The 20,922-nt window shown below is 41.5% G+C and overlaps 1 protein-coding gene across 1 annotated transcript; it reads left to right on the top strand.

Annotated features, from left to right (window-relative positions):
- Positions 1–481: 481 nt before the first annotated feature.
- plekhg7 (pleckstrin homology domain containing, family G (with RhoGef domain) member 7) lies at positions 482–19,551 on the top strand. Its single transcript, XM_033634060.2, has 17 exons — positions 482–764; positions 1,388–2,171; positions 4,084–4,106; positions 6,618–6,736; positions 9,095–9,135; positions 9,479–9,580; positions 10,040–10,189; positions 10,418–10,513; positions 12,513–12,611; positions 13,173–13,286; positions 13,698–13,872; positions 17,693–17,808; positions 18,112–18,199; positions 18,298–18,377; positions 18,468–18,621; positions 18,754–18,851; positions 19,265–19,551. Exons 2-17 carry the CDS (start codon positions 1,524–1,526, stop codon positions 19,373–19,375), a joined length of 2,214 nt encoding a protein of 737 aa, XP_033489951.1. The 5' UTR covers positions 482–764; positions 1,388–1,523; the 3' UTR covers positions 19,376–19,551.
- The last annotated feature ends 1,371 nt before the right edge of the window (positions 19,552–20,922 follow it).

The raw sequence follows: 20,922 nt of genomic DNA, 5'->3' as shown, positions 1-20,922 counted from the left end.
ACTGTGCAAATATGAATGTGGTTGAACTACTAGCAAGCCACTGAAATGTAGTTAAACTGCTAGTTAATAATATGTAGTTCACTACTCCCCAACACTGTATTGTAGTATTTTATTTACTACTTATTCATGTGTGTATTGGGTTGGAGACAGTTAAGTCAGTGCATGTCACAGCCTAAGAGACAACCAACACAACAACATATAGTTCACCTCAACACAGATCACACTCTGCCCTTTTATTTAATATTTAAAATTAAATAAATTTAAAAATAAATGTATTTATAGGCCTATCAAAGAAAAAAACTTAAGTGTACTTCATGATTGTCACTGTCATAAACTGTAATAGTGCTTTGGCAACACATATGAAACGTCATGCCATTAAAGCTTATTGAATGAGATAGAGAGAGAGAATGTGTGTGCGTGCGTGTGTGTGTGTGTGTGTGTGTGTGTGTGTGTGTGTGTGTATTGATGTTCCCATGCAGGCAGGCAGTGCAGTGCAGTCGCACCTTTCCCCCACACAATGCACCTCTCCACTCCCTCCGTCACTGCGCACCACACCACCCTGTTCCCTCGCTGCCGTGTGTAGTCACAGAGCTCCACACCGTCACAGCACAGGAGACTTTCACCCTCTGAAACCTGCCAGCAGCTCCACACTGACCCTGCCGCTCAGTTTGCCTCCGACACCACCAGTAGCGGCAGCAGGACTCTTCCCGGTCACACTCCGCTTCACCGCCAGTCGTTCCCGTCGTCGCGAGGCGCCGGTGGATGTAAGTAAAGCAGACTTCTTAAAATTTAACAGGCTTCTTTCCGAGCACGTGCGGTTTGGCTTCCACACAGGTGATATACAGCGCGGTTGCTTGTTAAACTTTATCATGCAAGTGTTTATTGTTTCACCTTTGTTGCCTCGTGGATGTGCCGAGTTAAGAGCTCGCGCGGCTTTGAATAAACAATGAAATTAACCTGATATGGCGGAAAAACTTGAATATAAACACAGTGTGGTGTCTTACCTAAAGAGAAAATGAGTATCAGTGTACAAACAGTGGATCAGATGATAGTCTGAGACAGGAGAGCTGACACAAGGTGCAGCTCTTTGTGTCTCACACCACATTGTCAAGACTTAATGACAAACTATGTAGTCACTGTACTCTGTGTGCTGTGGTAATTGTTCCTACATGGACTATGTGTACTCCACCTCTGCTTCCTTCAAAGACACACAGATGTGTTAATGCACATTAACCTGCACTCTTTTTATTCTTTAAGGCTGCTTTACTGCCAACTGACCATTTTCAACCCAGCTCAAATCCCCCTTTAGGAGATTAGGAGGCAAATTGGGCCCAGCCTGCTTCATTTTACTTGTGCGTATTGACACATTTTATCCTCTCCCCCCCAGAAGCTTGAGAGGTGAACGGTGTGAACAGTGCTGGAATGCAACAGGATTATCATCTGACTTTAACACAGAGGAGGCGAAGCGACCAGCCCATTAGATCACACGTTTTCTGCTGCACTACAATGCCTTTGAGGTTATAATGTCTACGCTGAAGCACGTTATTCTGCAGGAGAAAGACCAGGACGTGGAGAAGAAGCTGGACTGGAGTTACATTGAGTGGGTTGAGAATGAAGACGTCAGCCCAGGTGTGGCGAACGCACAGACACAAACGGACTGGGGGCCTCCTCAGCACAAGGAGTGCCAGACCAGCAACCCCATCATAATGCACATAGATCTCACACGGACACACTCCAAGCTGAGACACACGTCCCTGGTGGACACTGAAGGCTTGGTCGCACCTTTGTTCCAGTTTGACCGGCAGGCCCCTGCACGCATCTCTACATCTCCCACTTTAAGGAGGATGAGGAGCACCAGACGTCCCCTGATGGATACCCGGGATCCTGTCATGATGGGGAGCACTCGAGAGGAGCCTTCCTCTGAGAGTACGCCATCCCCCACAACCCCCCTGTCCCCAGGACACAGAGTAAAGTCTCCCCTTGCAGCGAACCCCCTCTCTGATGGAGAGATCTGTCTCGATTATCAGCCCATGTCATCATGTGGCCGACAGAGAACCAGATCCTACAGATCAAAGACTTTTGACAACGGTATCACTTCCACAAGACAAGAATGTCACAGTGCTCATTCTACTCTTACTAACAAATTTGGATTTCCTGACAGTGGAGTGCAGGTGAGCGTTTACCAATTGTGATTTTAATTGATGTGTGTGTGTGTGTGTGTGTGTGTGTGTGTGTGTGTGTGCACATACTCATTTGATTCCCTAATCATCACGCAACCCTCTCCGCGTCATTACCACGAGTCATGTGCTGTAGTCTGGTGAGGATTTTTTATCCCAAAGCCTACGAATTAAATGGTTACACATTCCTTCCTTGCGGAAACCTTCTCTCCCTCATTCTGCCTTGCCTCCTGTGGTGGTCACTCACAATGCGAGCTTTTGACAGCAAATGAATCAGCAGTTACATGCACTGACAGCTCCGACCAAACCCACTGCCTGGAGAACCCTGGGAAGTGCTCTCCTTGGGCCCCTATTCACCGCAGTCAGCAGTCACCCAATAATGGAGGGGTCAGTGAGCGATGGAAAAAGATAATGGGGAGATCTATTCATCAGCTCGTGGTATTCAAGCGAGCACATTCTCAATAGAGTCCCGACATTCTCCTCAGATATCAGAGGCTTTTGAATCCAAGCCACCACTTAAAACACTGATTCGAATTTGAATGTCTTTGAAAGTGATATAGCAGTGTCGTTAGCAGTAGGTCTTTGCACCCTCTATTTAATGCTGGGTGCACAGTGAGACAGTGCTAATACGGCATGTAAACAGTGTGATAATTACAGCTTTGGGAACTTCAAAATAAAAGTAAATTAGTGTGTAAAAAATATCTGATTTAAACTTGTTTTGATTACATGCTCAAAGCCTCAAGGAGATGTTAATCATCTCAGTATGTTTACTGTAATGTAGGAATTCTGCTAATAGTGATGCATTAGCAGAGGTGTCAACTCGAGTCACTCTTAACTCACGAATTTGATGACTTTACGCCCGACTTGACAAAATCAAAAAAGACTTGCAACTCAACTTGGACTTCAACACCAATGTCTCATGACTTCACCGGGACTTGAGGCTTTTGACGTGAAAATACTTGATCGTCTACTTTACCCTGAAGATTTAAAGGTATGTCATTAAAAGATTGCGCTGCAATTGAATCAATTAATGTTAGCACAACTCGTTCCCAGCAAGTTGACACTTAATTCCCGAGATCTACTTAGTTAAAACCAATCCGACAGCATCCAACCAAGTCGCAGGAGAGAACCATGAAGAATGAACGCTACATTACAGAGGGTCTGTTGGAAAAAAAATGATAGCAAAGTTAATTTAGTTTGCGTACAAAAAATACATGGTTGTCAACAAAAAACAAGAACAAAACTTGGGTTGAAAATTATAGAGACACAATAACGTCCAACTTTGTTTGACATTTGAATTTGCTAATATTAGTATACCGTAAAATTTCAATTAAAAGCCTAGTCCCTCTTTAATGCCTAGTCCCTTCTATCCTGGTGTGGCCACACATTTTGACAAATAAAGGCCTGTCTCAATTAGAGGCCTGGTCTGGTTGCCAAGCAGTTCATTGTTTTTATAGAAGTTCTTCGGATGTAGAAAACCGTTGGCTACCTCAAATTATACTAAGTAATAATTATAAGTAGTAATAATTATATTAGTTTAAATAAACAATTTCACTGTATTCCTCGATCTTTGCTGATTAACAGTTTTGTGTAGCTAATGCTTAGCTAATGTTAGCTTAGCAGTTAAGTAACTTTTTACACTTTTTAAACAAATAAATGCTCATTTTAAAAAGCGTTTGTGATTTTTGTAAATTCTTTATATTATTACTCAGTTGTTAAAATGGCATTACACTCGGTGAAAAGCGCTTTATGACTTGTTCAGGACTTGAAACTCGAGGTTTAGGACTTGGGCCTTGAGACGTGAGACTTAGTTATGACTTGCAAAATTGTAACTTTGTTCCACCTCTGTGCATTAGTGCAGAAGTTAGTTTTGCATTTCCTGATGACGTTTTTCCTCTCTTCACAGGAAAAGGAGCTTTACCATAGCAGGTGAGTGAAGCTTGAGCTGTTTTGCATGTTGTCACAGTGCCCTGTCACCAGCCTGTCACCAGCCAAAAACACCAGGACTTCCCATTCAAGCATGTGAGAACATGTTTGCATATCAGGAATGTAGTAAAATTCGTCCTGTAACTGATAAAACTGGACGACATCACGCAAACTTGTTTGGTTTTTTGTGGTTGTTTTTTTGTCACCTTGACTTTTCTCTAATTTCCATAGTGGACCGCAGCTGCTGCTTTTTCCAAAACACCTGCGTCACATCATTTTCTTAACATGGAATTTGACCTATAACACTGAGCATCGTGAGTGAGGTGCCTTCTGTGGTCGCAGGACACTTGTGTGCGAGGATGATTGGACCTTTTGGTTTAAGGAGCCCCATTGTTCATTCATTGTCGCTCATGTCTTTGTTAATGGGGCATAAGCTTGGTGGGTGAAGTTTTGAGAGTCCCATGGTTATGTATGGGCTAGACAAACCCTCATTAAGGCTGTTTTCTCTTACCGCCACCCACACCCCTCCTAATGGGCTGCCGAGCTCTTCCCCTCACTGGATAATTAGGCAGCTATTGTCCCTGTAATTGCACCCTGGCACTGTGCCTCTTACAGTGACCGGGCCCTGCGAGCCATTGGTTGGGACAGTTTTGTTTTTGGGCATCATTATTTCTCTTGTTGTCCGGGAACAAAACACCCATTTTTACAAGTGCTCTCGGTGGCAGAGAGGCTGACACAGAGAAAGCTTTCTGAGCGGTCACAGAGCAACAAGATGTCATTGTGAGGATGCTGTGGGATGAACTGCAAGGAGGCACTGACCTGGTTTAGAGGAGTAATCGTGCCTTTCTTACTGTCCCATTAGCAACGCATCCTCTACAGTGCTCAGGTGGTGACTATTGTCTGTCCTACTGATTCAGCGCGGCCTGCCTATACATTGATCCTGAAGGGGGGGCTTGTATCAGTTTACCAGGGAGAACACGGCCCCTGCCAGTGAGAGCGATGAACAGTTGGTGCTTTCACAGTTCAACAAAAGTGCCCTGGAGGGGAAAAACGTACCAGTGCGCTCCTGTTCAGCTGCAGACCAACTTATCTTGAAAGTGTACAGGTTGGCCCTGCAGTCATGCGGCCTACTTGTGCATTCTAGTTAGTCTCGTTTGCCTCTTGTGCAACTGTGCAGACACAGAGGCACAAATGCAGCTACTGTACGAGGGGATATTGTGACTCTAAGAAAGAGCATTCAGTCTAACAAAGCAGACTGTGCATATAATAGTAGACCAGTACCAGCATTGTTCCCCTTGCTTGCACTTCTGTATTGTATTGTTATAAACAGGGTCATTAGCTCTCATCTGTGAGCCCACTTCCTTATGGTGTGATTATGGTCTGATCACATCCTGATAGCTTTTATGAGGCAGAGTGTGTTGATGTACACCTGCTGCAATGAGGATGTATTTACAATCTAACAATGGTGCGAAATGGATTCTGTAATTCAAATTTTGTCTCACTATTTCCTTTTTCACATCCTTTTCCATCTGCTTCTGAATTCTAGATTGTTCTTTTCAAAGGCAAGACTGTGAAATATGCAGAAGTGAAACCGCAGCATGTAGACGCAGGTCACTGACCAGCTAAAAGTGAACCTTACCTTTTGGCAAAACCAGCTTGTCAGGTTGCTGTGCAGCTCATTTCTGCTGACTGCAGGCATGTTGAATGACAAGGAACTTCTTGTTAGCATTGGCACGATTTGGAGTTTGATTGTTGGAGTCATCAGTCACGTTTTACTGCGGTCAGAATTGTTTTATTCTTGCAACAAATGAAAACATTCATGTGGCCGTGCCCTGATAAGATATTTAGTGGGCACATTAAACCACTCTGGCCCTCACGACATGTTTATATTACATTTACAAGGGTCTTTGGTTTTTGATTTCAACACTTGAATGTCCATTTCACTCTGAGCAGTAATCCCTGAAGCCCAACAGCAGAGAATAAGTCAAAACACTTGAGAACAGTGGCTGTTTGAGCTTTGCCTGGGGCTAAAAGGCAGGCCTGTGTTTTTCCAGCCGCAGCAATGCCTCGGTTACTAACTATGAAAAGGAGACCAAGAGGATTATAACTGGCGCACACTGACAGCTCGCCTCCTTCCACACAAATAGGGTGATCCATTAATCAGCAGCTATCCACACATAAGCCTGACACATAACGCTTATCCTTTATAATTTCTGCGACTCATGTTAATCGCCAATTTGCTCCACAATGCAGATGGTATTCCAGTGGTATTTCAACCATGTAAAATGACAAAAGGAATTCTGTTATTTCCTGTGGCTCCACTAAGTCTATTCTCTTTGCGCTGTATTACATTTACAATGGAATAATAGTGGTTCTTGTAACAGTGAATCTCAGATGTCCAGTAAGGCTGTTTTAAAAATGTCAGGCGTTAACTGCCAGCTTTAATCTTGTTTGTCAGCCAAAAAGAAACAGAATACCATCTGAAGACGTAACACCTGTTTACTGTCCCCTCAGGCTTCAGGAAAGGAGACGGAGCTCAGTTGTGGTCAGCTTGCCCGGATTGGATGTTTCACCAGGGGACCTTTTTGTGTCCAATGGAGCAGCTGACATATTAAATGGCTCAAACTTCTCTGGTAAAATTCTATATTGTATTATATATATTTAAAAGGTATCGTTTCTAGCTTTTTGAAGCAAGTGGCTGATCAGTAAAGTGGTGCTTCCTCTTGGAACGATTGGTGTATGTTGCAGTCAATGAACACATCAATGAGCCTCGGTCTTTCAAGGGGAACACCACCTGAATTAAGAATTCCAATATGTTATTTCCATGGCCTAGGGAAGTCCAATCAATATTTGTGATCATGAACTGCTCTCTCTCAAAGCTAGAAACCAGAGAAGTATGTCTCAAACTTATGATGTCATAGGGTGTAAGGTCTGGAGCTGCTCCATAGACAATTAATGGGAGCCTGATTTTGTGGACCCACAGAATGTGTTTTTATTCTTTTTTTTATACCCAAACAAGTTTTACTCTTTTGTTTGTGTAGTGCTGAAACAGAAAACGCACCCATATGCTCAGATCATTTCTCTGGGTGCCCTCAGTGTCATCTAGAACATCTTTACTTATTCATTGTCAGTGGAGCAGCTCCAGACTTCATGCCCTATGACATCACAAGTTTGACTTTTAGCTGTCTAGTTTTGGGACTGGGAAAGAGTTGTTTATTTGTACTAATATTTTGGGACTGTCTTAGACCATAGGAAAAACATGTATGAATTTTGAAAATGGCTGTAGTTCCCCTGCAAAATAAGCTATTATGTGTGGTAGAGTGCAGCACGGGACGCATTTTCCTGACCGGGACATTTATAACCAAGCCCGGCCTGACTTGGACTTTGTGATTTTTAAGTCTATACCCGACCTGAGCCCAATGCAGTTTGTTACCTGATATAGTAATTTACGGCCTCCTGTCTGAAATGTAACTACTGACCTGTGTTGTGTTCAGACGTTGCCACGTAAATAACAAATTCCAGCACTTGAATAGGCCATAGCACAACACAGCAGCAGTAAGTCAAGTGGGCTGAACCAAACCAGAGGAAAATTTCTGATTTGTTATCTGAACCCAGCGGATCCCATCAGGCTCTGGGCAGGTATCCACACACACTCTAACCCATTGTTGCATGTTGCAACATGTAAGCATCAAAGTTTTGTTGTTTCCCGTTCTCCATTAAAGGAATACTTTGCTGATTTTCAACCAGCATTGTATCGTAACAGTGTGGGTAGAATGTATATATTAACTGTGGTAAACCTCCCTCCATCTTACTAGCGCCCAGATCTCCCTGTCTTTAGAAACATATTTTAGTACGAGAATTTGTGAACAAGAAACGGGCGCCATACTGTTTCCTTACTGTTAAAATGGAGGCTGCAAAAACTGATGTCAAACTGTAAAGCAAAGCAGTGCTGATAAAATATAAACCAAGATTCTGTCACTGCGTTGCCTTTTTCTCATGTCAGTTGTTTCCAGAAACATACTTTAGCTTACTATTTAACTTTAAGTTGAGATCACAGCTGGCAGCTATATTGTTACAGCCAGGCTCACGTTTAGTTTCCCACCAGTAGGTGTGTTAACTGGTCCAGTGTGGTGCAGTGCTTTCTGGTAATTGCAGGTTTTCTACCTCTTGAGCAAAATCAAATGCCACAGCCCTTTCATCTCTGTTCTCTCTGGTCATGTTGCACCAATTTTAAAAGTAATTTAATCTTTCTACTGCATAGACAGCCCAGTTTTGTGAAAAGACCATCTTTCCAGCAATGAAATACTTCTTTATACGTTGACCCTTGACCCCTCTGAAGTGAAGAAGATTAGTAACATGGTTTGACTTGAGAAGAAACTGAGTAACAGTTTGAGTAAATGTTTTGCTCTTGATCCTGTATTATTTTTCCAGTAAAGAGACTTTTGTAAGCCTGTAGTTGCTGTTATTTTAGTTGATTTACTGTTCTGTGATGAGCTTTCATGCTTGACGAATTTTAATTTAAATAAATTGCTTCTTGTAACATAATTTTTCTAGACTAACCTAAATTCAGTTTATAATCAATCATACACCTTGAGTGCAAATGCAATTATTCGAATTTAAATTGTCACCAACCCTGTTTTTTTCTGAAAAAGACAATATCCATATTTGCATCCATAGTTGAAGCCAGTTTGACACTTTGAGGCAGATAAATGGAGCTAGCACTAGCATGTGTTTGGCCTCAGATTGAACACGTTAGTGAGCGTATACTTAGTCTGTGTGTTGGTTTGTGGTGCAAAACTTCAAATCATGCGCCAAAGACAAAGGCAAGGATTTGTGTACTGCTTTTTATGTATTCCAAACTTTGATCTCAACAGAAAAAGTCCACCACAGTTGTAACCCTCACACAAAGATTTGTTTGTTTGATTTGAACCCTATTCTCCATGATCAGTATTTTATATTTATGCTTTTTTTTGTTTGTTTGTTTTTTACAGATACTAAGAAGTTAAAGTGGCCCTTTTCGCGGCGTAGTACGGTAGGTGTGTTGTTTGTCTGTTAGTTGTTGTTGTGTGTGGTCGGTGCCAATGCTGTGCCTGTGGTTTTGTTCTGATGTACTTTGTTTTAGCCGTGGGCAGTTGGTTTGGACATTGTTCTCTGACCCACTTCTCAAAGCAGATTAATGTGGTTCCTCTTATCCCTTTTGCCCCACACTGCTTTTGTAATTGGTCAACACTGTAAAAACAGAACTTGAGCTAAACTTGTTAGTTTAGTTTTTGAACGTTGTTCTCCAACGGTGTGTCAGACACGTCCATAACTGAAAATCCTTTCTTAAAATCTGCCTAATGTAATAACTGTATGTGTTTTCCTTCATATTTCAGACTAAAGGGAAGTCGCAGACAGGCACGGCGTTAGATATTGCGAAATATCTCTCATCATTACAGATTCAGGACTGGAGAGACTCTGACCTTCAGAGGTATAAGGTGAGAAATGTGCCTTGTCACCAGGAAAAGCCCTTAAGCATCCAGGCTGTTTGTTATGTAAATCAGCATGTTGGTCCTGACTGTGCAGTGACTCCTAATGCAAGCAAAGTCACAGTTTGAACTAAGAAATCCAGATTTCCAATCCAAATAGATCTCAGTGTTTAACAAGTGACTCAGACATAGCAGGACGGCACTTAGAGGGAAGCTCCTGCAATGTTTCTGCAAGAACCTGAAATTCTAGGCAGTAACCAGTCAGGTTGACCCTGCACGCGTATATAAACAAACACTTAAGTGTGTCAGGATGGGGGTAGGAACTGCACAGTGACAGAATATACAGTTTTTATTCAAACACACTTTCTGGGGTGGAAATAAAACTGTTATTTTCCTGTTTAAGTCTGTCGTAATAGTTTTTATTTGTGCCGAATAAATTGATTTATCTTTCTGCCCGTCTGTGTGCAGGACTACTCCCTGGCGGAGTTCCTGCGGGACCAGTCTTCCCAGGTGAGCGCTGACTCCGACCCTCAGGGCTTCAAGAGACACGAAGCCATCTGGGAACTCTTCACCAGCGAATGTGTTTACTTCCTGGATCAGCTCATGGTTCTCAAAGAGGTGACTGTCCACACAATGCCTCAGAAAGCACACGCACATGCAAATACACACACACGGGACCACAAATAAATAGACCAAACCCAAATGAAACCCAACACCTGCCGCTTTGTCTTTTTCGTGTTGTCGCTGAATTCCTGTCAGTGAGGTTCGTGTTAGGATTAGAAATTTAATGCTCGCACAACAGATAGTGTGAGCCTGTTATTCCTCTGTCTTCTTTGCTGCTCTCAGGTGTTTCTGGCTACACTCACAAACCTGCAGATGAGGAGCTGCCTGACTGATGTCGACTCCTGGAGGCTGTTTGCAAACCTCAATGAGCTCTGCCTGGTGAGACATGATGCAAATAAGTAGCGTGAGGCCTGTTAGTTTCAGGTGTGTTATGTAAATAATTACAGGCAACAGCAGCCTTCAGTGTTATACTGTAATAACACCTGTTTGTTGTGCAGCCAGCATCAGAAGGGAAAATAAAGCCAGTCTCACCTCTGTTTTACACATGGAAAGGTGCTTTCAATTAAAACAGATGATTTATTTATTCATTTATTAAAGCTTGATTTAACCAGGAAAGCTTCATTGAGATTGAAAATCATTTTTCAAGAGGCACAAATAGCAGGGAGTGATAGATGATCCACATAAAACAGATAGTACAAGATAGAGTATGTCACACAATCAGAAATAAATTGAAAAATCATAAATAATATTCATAGTAAAATCACAAAGGATTTAGAGACAACCTAAATACAACATAACAGCTGTATAAACCCATTAAAATAAAGAGCAATATAAAACAGTAACATAATGTGTGACCAACGTCATCATAAGTAACAAAACTAAACTAAAACTAGGCGTGAAAAACATTTTGAATAACTGACATTAAAATAAAAGCTAGACTTTAGGATTAAACAAAAACTAACTCACATGATATCGTGTACTAACTAAAAAACTAAAACTAACTAACTAATGCCTTTAGTGTTAGTTCAAATTTGTCAACACAACACACACATGGAGGCACTGGTGCACATGTTTGTTGAGACTGACATGTCTATGTGACTGTGAGTCAGTTGCCTTCACAAAATGCTTTGTCTGTATTGTCATATTCTGAACTTGCTAATAACTCTTGTACCTGACAAAAACTACACTATTATAATTAAAAACTGTAACTAATACTGAAACAATAAAAACTAAACTGAAACAAACCAACCCTCTCCAGAAACCAACTGAAACTAAACTGAATTTAAAAGATGGAAAATGAAATGAAAATAAGAATAAATAACTTTGTCTGACATAAATAGTGTTTTTATTGTTAGAACTCAACTGAGGTGATGAAGACTAGAGTCAGTCTCCATATTAGTTTGTGAATTCATTCATCACTCATTCACCATGTTGAGGGTTTAGCAACCTGCAGCTCCAAAGCCACATGCAGCACTTTAAACCCTCTCCACTGGGTCCCTGTGGCTTTGACATAAAATTATATGGAAATGAAGAACAGTTATTTTTTAACAGTCAAATTTTCATTTGTCATTGTTGTAGGCCTAAAGTGATTATTGCATTATACAACTGTAAAAATGTGTAGCCATACATCGAATTTAAAAAAAGTTTTAATGGTTAATAAACTTAAATTTGCATCATACATCTATAAGGTGGTGCTTTTTCCTCTAAATTTTGCTGATCTTCAGCAGCATTAGCCTGGAGTCTCTCTAGCAAGGCTAGCTATGGAGTACAAATCCAAAAAAAGAAATGTCTTGAAGTAAAATAAAGGATTTAATAGTGTGTGGACAGATTAATTTGCTTTCACCACCAACGCTGCAAAGCTAAAGTACTTAATAGTTATAAATAGCTCACTGCAGAGTAGCCACCTTGTAGTGAGTCATATTAATGAACGCTCATTAAGACCTATTCATAATGTCGATGGGCTAATATAGACTTAATAGGCTGTTACCTTCATACAAATATGTTTTGAGGCTCCAGACAATTTTCTTGCTTTTTTTGGCCAATAATAAATTTTTTTTTTTGGCTCTTTTAATTGTAAAGATTGCAGACCCCTGACCATGTCTATTACAGTATAACTCAAACACCTAATGAAGAAGTTTTATTGGGGATTCAACTCAGTTTTGTCACTGCCTTTTTATTTATATTTATTTATATTGGTTATTTTGGTATTATTAGCAGTGTTACTATGTGATACAGTTGCATTGTTTAATTTAGGAAAAAAATAGAAGCAAAACAGGAAAATACATTTAAAAATGTGGATTTTTTTCCTTTGACAAAGTGAATGTGAGTGTTGCACGGCCGTGCTGTGACACTTGACACTGTGTGTTTTCTGCTGCAGGTGAGCTTTGGTTTCCTAAACAACCTCCTCCGCGTCATCAAGGACACGTTGGAAATTACGGAGGGTGGCGTGCCCACCCTGCTGGAGCTGCTGAGCAAGGCGAGTGTGACTCACAGGTGGAGACACACATTAGCACAAACACGCTGACTCAGACCAAACACGCTCAATTAATTGCTCAGTTGTAAAACTCCACTGATAAGACACTGGAGACAAAGGAAACATTTCAACTTGGAGACAACGGATGGACACGAATGCAGAACATATATACATATTTCAAAATAAAACGATAAAAAGAAATCACATTAGTGGGTTGCCTAGCTCAGGTTGTCTTAAAGAGGGCAAACTACTTTGACAAACTGAGAAAAAACAAATCTACAACAGCCCTAGTTTAATATTTTGTTCTTTGATGATGAATAATTTGGCTCCAAGATGAAGGCAAATAATAGAAACCTCTTCATCATACTGTTAAATTATGCATCACAGGAAGCAGCCTCACAGTAGCTGAAGAATAGATTTCACATACAGGGTAAAACTTGTGCTTGTACCCAGACTGGTATCTTCCTCTTGTCTTTTTATGGTCTGTTTATCTGCAGCATAATGGCTGATGTGACAAAGCAGTCTGTATCCTGCTGTTTGTGTAACACTCCTATCTGTTGGCAGGCTTTTCAGGAGAGCATATGTCACTGCCTGCAGAAGTACTGCCTCAACTACTCCGCGGCTCTGCTTTATCTGGACAGCCTGAAGCCCAGAGAGGACTTTGGATCTTACGTGAAGGTACAGGAGTGGGACTCAGTGAGGGCAGCTAAATTGTGAGTGCTAGTCAGAGCGGTGGCAAGGCCGCCGTGAACTGTTGCAGTGCCAAGTGTAAGAGAGGACACACAGCAACACTGCAGCCAAAATAGCAAACAACCAGTTCAGTGTCACCAAGGCCTGCCAAAGAGAGGAATGTGACCATGTGTCCCTTGTGTAACCTTCCCTGTCATCATGCTTATGTATTTGTTAGGGCTTTTGTTTTGGTCTTAGATATCACACACTTGTCACCACCCATCCCCCCCGCCATTACTCCTCTGTTCTTACAAACACCGTGACCACTCTTTGACCTCTCTGACCTTCTTCTTTTTCCCACCAGCAGCCCTCCTCTCACCCTGTCCTCTCTCCTTCTCCTCTTTTTTTTTTTACTCCCAGTGGTGCGAGAGGAACAAACAGTGCCGGAGGCTGCATATGCGCGACCTGTTGGTGGCGCCGCTGCAGAGGCTAACTCGATACCCGCTGTTGTTGCGGAATATTGCGAAGAGATGCCCAGCGGAGGAGGAGACCAGAGGCCTGCAGATTATAGTGGAGCAAGTGGACACATCTATATGTGAGCACCCAGAACTACTTCCTCCCTTGCACTGAAAAATGCATAATAACAAAATATAATCTTATTAAAGGAACAGTGTGTAAGATTTAGGGGGATTTAGTGGCATCTAGTGGTGAGGACTACAGACTGCAACCAGCTGAAACTTCTGCCGGTTAGAATTCCTTCAGTGTCCATTGCTCAGGAGGTTTTAGCGGGAGCCAAATAATCCGCAGAGGTCTCTTCCTCTCCAAGACAAACAGACACAGTGATTAAAACTGGTGAAAACACTGAATAAAGCAGTTTTACGTTACAAATTGGTGTTTCTCTGCTGCTGTTTGGCATGTTGCAGACAGGCCACTAGCCCAGCACCTGCTAATGTGCGCTCTCCTTTATTGTCTGTTAAGTTGAGAGTTTTTTACCAGGTGACGAATTATCAGCAGAGGTCTCTTCCTCTCCAAAACAAATGGAACAGGTGATTAAAACTGGTAAAAACACTGCAAAAAGCAGTTTCACGCTACAAAGCAGTGTTTCTCTGATGCTGTTTGGCATGTTGCAGACAGGCCACTAGCCTGGCACCTGCTAATGTGTGCTCAGCTTTTTTCTCTGCTAACTTAAGATTGAGACATTGTGGAGGTTTGTGCCAGGAGCCAAAAAATCCACAGAGGTCTGCTCCTCTCCAAAACAAACAGATCAGGCGATTTAAACTGGTAAAAACACTGAATTAAGCAGTGTCACGTTACAGATCTGTGTTTCTCTGATGCTGTTTGGCATGCCGCTAGCCCAGCACCTGCTCATGTGTGGTCACCCTTTGTCTCTGATAATTTAAGACCCAGACGTTCAGGAGATGTTTACCGTGAGCCGAATTATCCTCAGAGGTCTCTGCCAGTAAAAACATAAACAGACCCGCCGATTTAAAGCTGTAGAAACACTAAATAATGCAGTTTCACTTTTTTTTAAAAATCTGTGTTTTTCTGGCTGAGGTGCTGCAAACTACTGTGGCCGACATGAAAATTCGAATGGCCCTATCTAGAGCCAGTGTTCGGTTTGTCTGTTCTGTGCTACTGTAGAAACATGGCATTGCAACATGGCTATCTCCATAGATGAGGACTCGCCCCCTATGTAAATATAAACGGCTCATTCTAAAATAAGGAAAACAGGATTCGTATTTTCAGGTCATTAAACACTAAAGAAAACATGACACCATATTCCATTTCTGCCAATATATCCCCTAAATCCTACACACTGGACCTTTAAATAAAACAGTGATGTTCTTCACCAGCACTGCCTTATCAGCAGACACACACTGACTGTGTAAGCACACTGTAGGATGGTGGGTTAGTTTTATGACTTTTCAGCTGCTGCTGACAAGCTGAACATTCCTCTGAGCCTCAGGTGTCTCAGCTGTGTCATTCAGCTGATCATGACTTAAGTGTTTTCTCAGTCAAACATCGACAGACACAAGAAACATCTCGAGCAGATGTCAAGTGAGTTATCTATGTCAAACAAACACAGCAGCTTGTGTTTTTTCAAGCAAACGGTCGACATGTTTTGGACGGCAGCCAGGAGCTTCTTCATAGCGTGCCCCTGCCTGCAGACCTGTTGTGGCGGTTTACTCTGTAACTAGATGGACAGGCTGTGGGAAATGTGCTGCAGCTCTGCACCTCAATAGAATTTCGTCACATTGAACAAATAACCGGACAAAAACAAACGGCGTTGGCTCGACATTCTTTAATTACAGACTTTTATGTAACCATTATAAAGGTGTGCCACAGCTGCACAAGTGACGTGGAGTTATTGTAACCACGGCCAAGATGAACAGGGCAATGTCCTCTGGGTGTGGGGGGGATATTTACTGTAAAAGCTGCGTGTGCTGTAATATCTCACGGCACAGTCACGCCTGTGTTTGGCTGGCAACCATCACTATACAGGAAAACACAGCAAGATAATGAAAAAGGGCTGAAGAACAACTTATCTGTCATTAAATATAAAATGTGTTATTGGTAGGGCTGCAAGTAATGATTATTTTAATTGAAGATTAATCTATCGGTTATTTTCGTGATTAATTGATCAGTTGTTTTGACTAAAGAATATCAGCGAATGTTAAAAATATGACAGTGTTTCCCAAAGCCCAAGACAACGTACTCAAATGTCTTGTTTTTCCCACAACCCAAAAATATTCAGTTTGCTGTCACAGACGAGTAAAGAAACCAGAAAATATTCAAATTTAAAAAGACTGAATTGCACAATTTTGACGATTTTTCTAGCTCTCTCCTTGCCCCAGTCTCTCACAGCCACCTCTTCTCCCCATCCATTATGGACAAGTCTTTTGATGTTTGGATGAGGAATGGTGTCGGAAATGTGAAGGCCCTTTTTATAGATGAAGTAGTTCCTACTTTGAATAACAGCAAAATAAATATAATTTATCGCAATCTCATTTCTTCAGATTCCTCCAAGTTCGTAGTTGTATTAAAAGTAATACACCTTATTTTCCCAACTTGCCTGAAAAAAAGCACCAATTTAATCTCTGTTTTCTTTTCATCCCTCCAAAACAGGTGCAATATCTTTAATTTATACGTATTTTTCAAATTTGCAAGACCCATCACTAAAATATCTGAGGTCTATATGGGAGATCGAGTTGGGGCTGGTTGTTATGGTGGAGCAGTGGGGAAGAGCCCTTGAGGGGGTCCACACAGCCTCAGTCTGTGCCCAGCATGGCCTCATTCAATTTAAGGTGCTGCATCACCTTCGTTTCTCTAAAGTCAAACTCTCTAAAATGTTCCCAGATGTTGATTCCACCTGTGACAGGTGCAGACTTTCTCCTGCATCCTTAGCACACTTGTTCTGGCTGTGTCCTTATTTGTCCACTTATTGGGTTTGATCTTCACAATAGTATCAGATCTTTTAAAAACAAAAATTCACTCAGACAAATGGTAAATGGACCTGCACTTGTATATCACATTTCTAGTCATCCGACCACTCAAAGCGCTTTTTACACTACAAGTCACAGTCACCCACTGGGGGCCAAAGCTACCATACAAGGTGCCACTTACTACTCAGTTTTTAACACACTCACACACCGATGGAACAGCCATCGGGAGCAAATTGGGGTTCAGCATTGATACTTTGGCGTGCAGACTGGAGGAGCTGGGGATCAAACCGCTGATCTTCCAATTAGTGGACAGTGTGCTTTACCTCTGAGCCACAGTCATCTTTGGCATAGTAGGAGAGTTAAATAAGAATCTTTCAGGATGTAAACTCAAAGTATCAAAAGGGAATTGATGCAATATCTCAGACTTGAGAAACAAAGATTCACATTAAATGACTCTTCTGATAAATTTATGAGAATCTGGAATCCATTTTTGGAGTATATAAAAGCTTGACTCTAAACCCCTGCTGTATTAATAAACCCATGTGAAGTAAGTCACATTCATGTTTTTATATTTTATTTTCCTACGTCTTGTAGCCGATCACAGTAGGATAGGTCCAGATTAGGCCTTTATCTTCTGTAACTGCCTGCTCCTTTAAAGGTTCTGTGTGTATGTAGGTATCTGTACATGTGTGTACTTGTGCATTAGTGTACTTTTTTCTTTTGTAATGCTGCATAGCAGTTTATATGTTGTTGAAGAAAATTCTAAATTGCAGTCAATATAAAAGTTGACAAATAATCGATTAATCTTTGCAGCTGCAGTTATTAATGTGATTTAAGTATGTTATTCTTAAAAGTAGTAACAATTTGGTCCTAAAACGATTTAGTATTGGTAGAATATAGCAGTAAATTCCAGTCAGGTGTTTTTGTCTGTCTCTGTCCCTCTTGATTTAACGGATGTCTCTCTGCCTTCAGGTGATTTAGAGGGGAAAGTCAAATGGCTGGATAACTACCAGAAGGTGAAACAGTTAAGAGATGCCCTGGTGTGGCTGCCTGTGTGGGAGCGAGACAAGCGCACCTTCGTCCCTGAGGTCTGTGATGCTGTGTGTTTGTGTGTGTGTATTAATATTTGTGCCTGTTGACAGAGCAAGGCATAGAAGTCACAGATATGCACCAACACTTCATCCTCAAATAGCTTTTGTGTGCAGATAAGATGATCCAGTCATTTATCTGAATGTGACATCAGATATCATGAAGAGCAAACTATTTACATTGTACAACGCCCCGTGTCATTTGCTCTTACTTCAGCGTCAGCAGCTCAGCTCTTTGGATATCAGTTGACGTGTCGAGGTGAAAATGTTTCCTTCTTACCTGACTGGCTGCTTCTTTTTCAGAGTTTGAAGCATTTGTTGAAGGCTGTCACTCTGGAGAATCTAATTACTCACAGAAGCCTGCTGCACGAAGGGAAAATGGTGCTCACAGGTGTGCACGCACAGCTGGCACAGATCCAACACATTTTACACGCTCTGCGCTTTGATTTGACAAAAATCTCACACCATCTGTGTTTGGTTGATCACCAGAGAACACAAAGCTCATCGATGTTTATCTGTTCCTGTTTGACGAATTCCTGCTGATCACAAAGATAAAGAGAAACAAGAAGGTACGTCGCTGCGTCGGCCTGTTTTCACTCACTCAGTGTTCGGCTGTACAGAAGCTTCGTAACTTGTTCACACTGTGTCGTCTTGTGTAGCGCTCCATCGGTCCCGAGCAGAATCCCCTCAGGATGCCACAGAACCTGGAGCTGGATCAGCTCCTGAAAGAGGGATGCACCTTCACAGTTCTGGACCAGCCCGTCTCTCTGGACCGACTCCAGCTCAAGAACATCGATCAGCTCAATGCCTCAAGTAATGACAGTATTCTTTCTTGTTGATTTCATCATGTTCTGAGCACTAACAACATTGTTGAGAGCACACAGCAGAGCCAAAGAGTCATGCTGGGTCTTGATAAAAAAAATAAATTCTGTGCTTCATTTGCAGCATCAGGGCTGCCTCACTCTTTCATAATCATGCACCAGAACCGCTACCAGCAGTGTATCGGTGCGTTCATCCTGCAAGCTGCATCAGAGTCAGCCAAGGTACATCACCTAAGCTGTGGATTTCTCATAAGTTTCAAAAGGCGTGCAGAGTTATAAGAGCTGGCAGAGCGCCGATTACATTCTGTTCATGAAAATATTGTGCAACAACACATATGGATTCAGTTATTTCTGAACATCTTTGTTTTTTATGTAGCATCAACAAAAGATCTAAGTGTTAACAGTCACAGAGAAGCACAAAAATATATTTTTTTAAAGGCAGTTTTGTGCCAGGATTCAAATAAACCCACTCATCACTTGCACAGTCATTTAGATTTATCTCATATGCTCGTAGATACATGTATGCTTCTGTTTTTAAGCTCTCAAGAATTAGCGATTACTCATATCTTACTAACTGCTGGATATTAAACCTGATATTTCTCTTTCTGAACACTTCCATGTTTGACTTCCTGCAGAGGGTGTGGATGTCAAAGATAGAGGGCGCTGTGACGGCGCTGCTGAAGCTGGACTCTCAGCAGCCACGAGTCAAGAGCTCCTCACTGTGGCTGGAGTCCTCACAGATATGACCCGTCAAACAGCACTAGAAGCCATCTGAAATGTCTCTGCTGTCAACGTGCACTTCACTGTCTCCTGACGTCCTGTAAATGACTGCGCTAGAACTAGGATCATTTTGTAAACTTCATGTTTGCCTTTAAAGGCAGCTGCTGCAGTAGTGTACAATAAATATCGGATTATAGTAAAAGATGTTCTTGAGAGGTTGTCCTTTGATATCTGAACTGTAAAAAACATGAACCAGCAGCACTGTATGTACAATTCAGTGACAACTGGGTAAACTCCATCTGCTCATGTAATACTGCTCAAGGTGGGCTACTAAATAGACCTTGAGATGAGACCTTTTCTAAGTTGCCCGATATTTATACAGAAGTGTGCCCTGGCTTACTGTGTTTAAATAGTTTTTGGACAAAAATGGAGGCCTAACTTACAGCACATGGGATGCACTTTATCACCCTGTGGATACACACAACACAGTTGACAGATGGATCAGGTCCTTGCTGCTTTTTGGTCTTGTCATGTCATTTGTTGACTGAAAGAAAGTGACAGATTACTATTAGCCGTCCACCACTGGTGGTGTTTTACCATCTATAAATAGCTTGTGTGTGTGTGCCCTTCAACCACTTACAGCCATACCACCCTGAATACACCCAATGTCACCGGATCTCAGAAGCTAATCAGGGTCGGGCCTCGTCACACTTCCAGTCAACTGGAACTCATTGGAGTGGGCGGATTCCAAGACAAGTGTCCAAGGTCAAGAATGAACTTCAAATTAAAGATTGTGCTTGATGAACAAACATAATTAAAACTTTTTTTTTTTTTTTTTTTACTCCAAAGAGATACAGATTAAATTATAAAATACAAATTTATTTTTAGAAGCATTAGGCAGTTCTTAAAGTGGAAACAGACACTTTTTTTTTTTTTGCTTTAACTTGCGCCCCTGGTTCCAAAGAAGTTGGGATGCTGTGTAAAACGTTAATAAAACCAATACAAAATACAATTAACTGAAACTTAACTGAAATTAACTGAAAAAGGTCAGGACGGGGACATGTCTACTGCTGTGTTACCACCTTTTCTTTTATAACAGCACTCACTAAGTGTTTGGGAACTAAGGACACTAATGATTTAAGATTTCAAAGTAAACATTTTTTTCTCAAGATTCAAAGTGGGCGCCCCAAAAATCTTTTAGATTTAAAGACTGTCTGTGTAGAAGAATGGGCCACAATCCCATCTGAACAGTGTTACACATAAGTTCCTTCATATAAGGAAACATCTTGAATCTGCCATTGCAAACAAAGGCTTCTCTTAGCATTCAATATGATTCAGTTAGCATGTTCCAATACTTTTTACTTGTGTCATTCCACTTGATTGCACACAAGTTTTGTGGATTGAAATGTTACGATTTCTTTATCAGTGATGTTTTATGGAATTGAAAGCATCTGCATGGAAATATGTGTCAATGAAAAAACTTCTGACGTGTTGAGGACTTATTTTCCCCCACTGTATGTTGAATCATTGCATGGTTTTATTTATATTTTACACAGCATCCCAACTTTTTGGG

Source organism: Epinephelus lanceolatus, chromosome 5, assembly GCF_041903045.1.
Source record: "Epinephelus lanceolatus isolate andai-2023 chromosome 5, ASM4190304v1, whole genome shotgun sequence".
NCBI lineage: Eukaryota > Metazoa > Chordata > Actinopteri > Perciformes > Serranidae > Epinephelus > Epinephelus lanceolatus.
Note: the sequence above shows the minus strand (reverse complement) of the source record. Positions and strands in the feature narration are given on the sequence as shown.

Excerpts from the sequence above, each read along its gene's own strand:
- plekhg7 (XM_033634060.2), top strand. The coding sequence starts at position 1,524 with ATGTCTACGCTGAAGCACGTTATTCTGCAGGAGAAAGACCAGGACGTG. Across the intron at positions 10,514-12,512 it reads ACCTCAATGAGCTCTGCCTG|GTGAGCTTTGGTTTCCTAAA; the intron begins GTGAGACATGAT and ends TTTCTGCTGCAG. Across the intron at positions 13,873-17,692 it reads GCAAGTGGACACATCTATAT|GTGATTTAGAGGGGAAAGTC; the intron begins GTGAGCACCCAG and ends CTCTGCCTTCAG.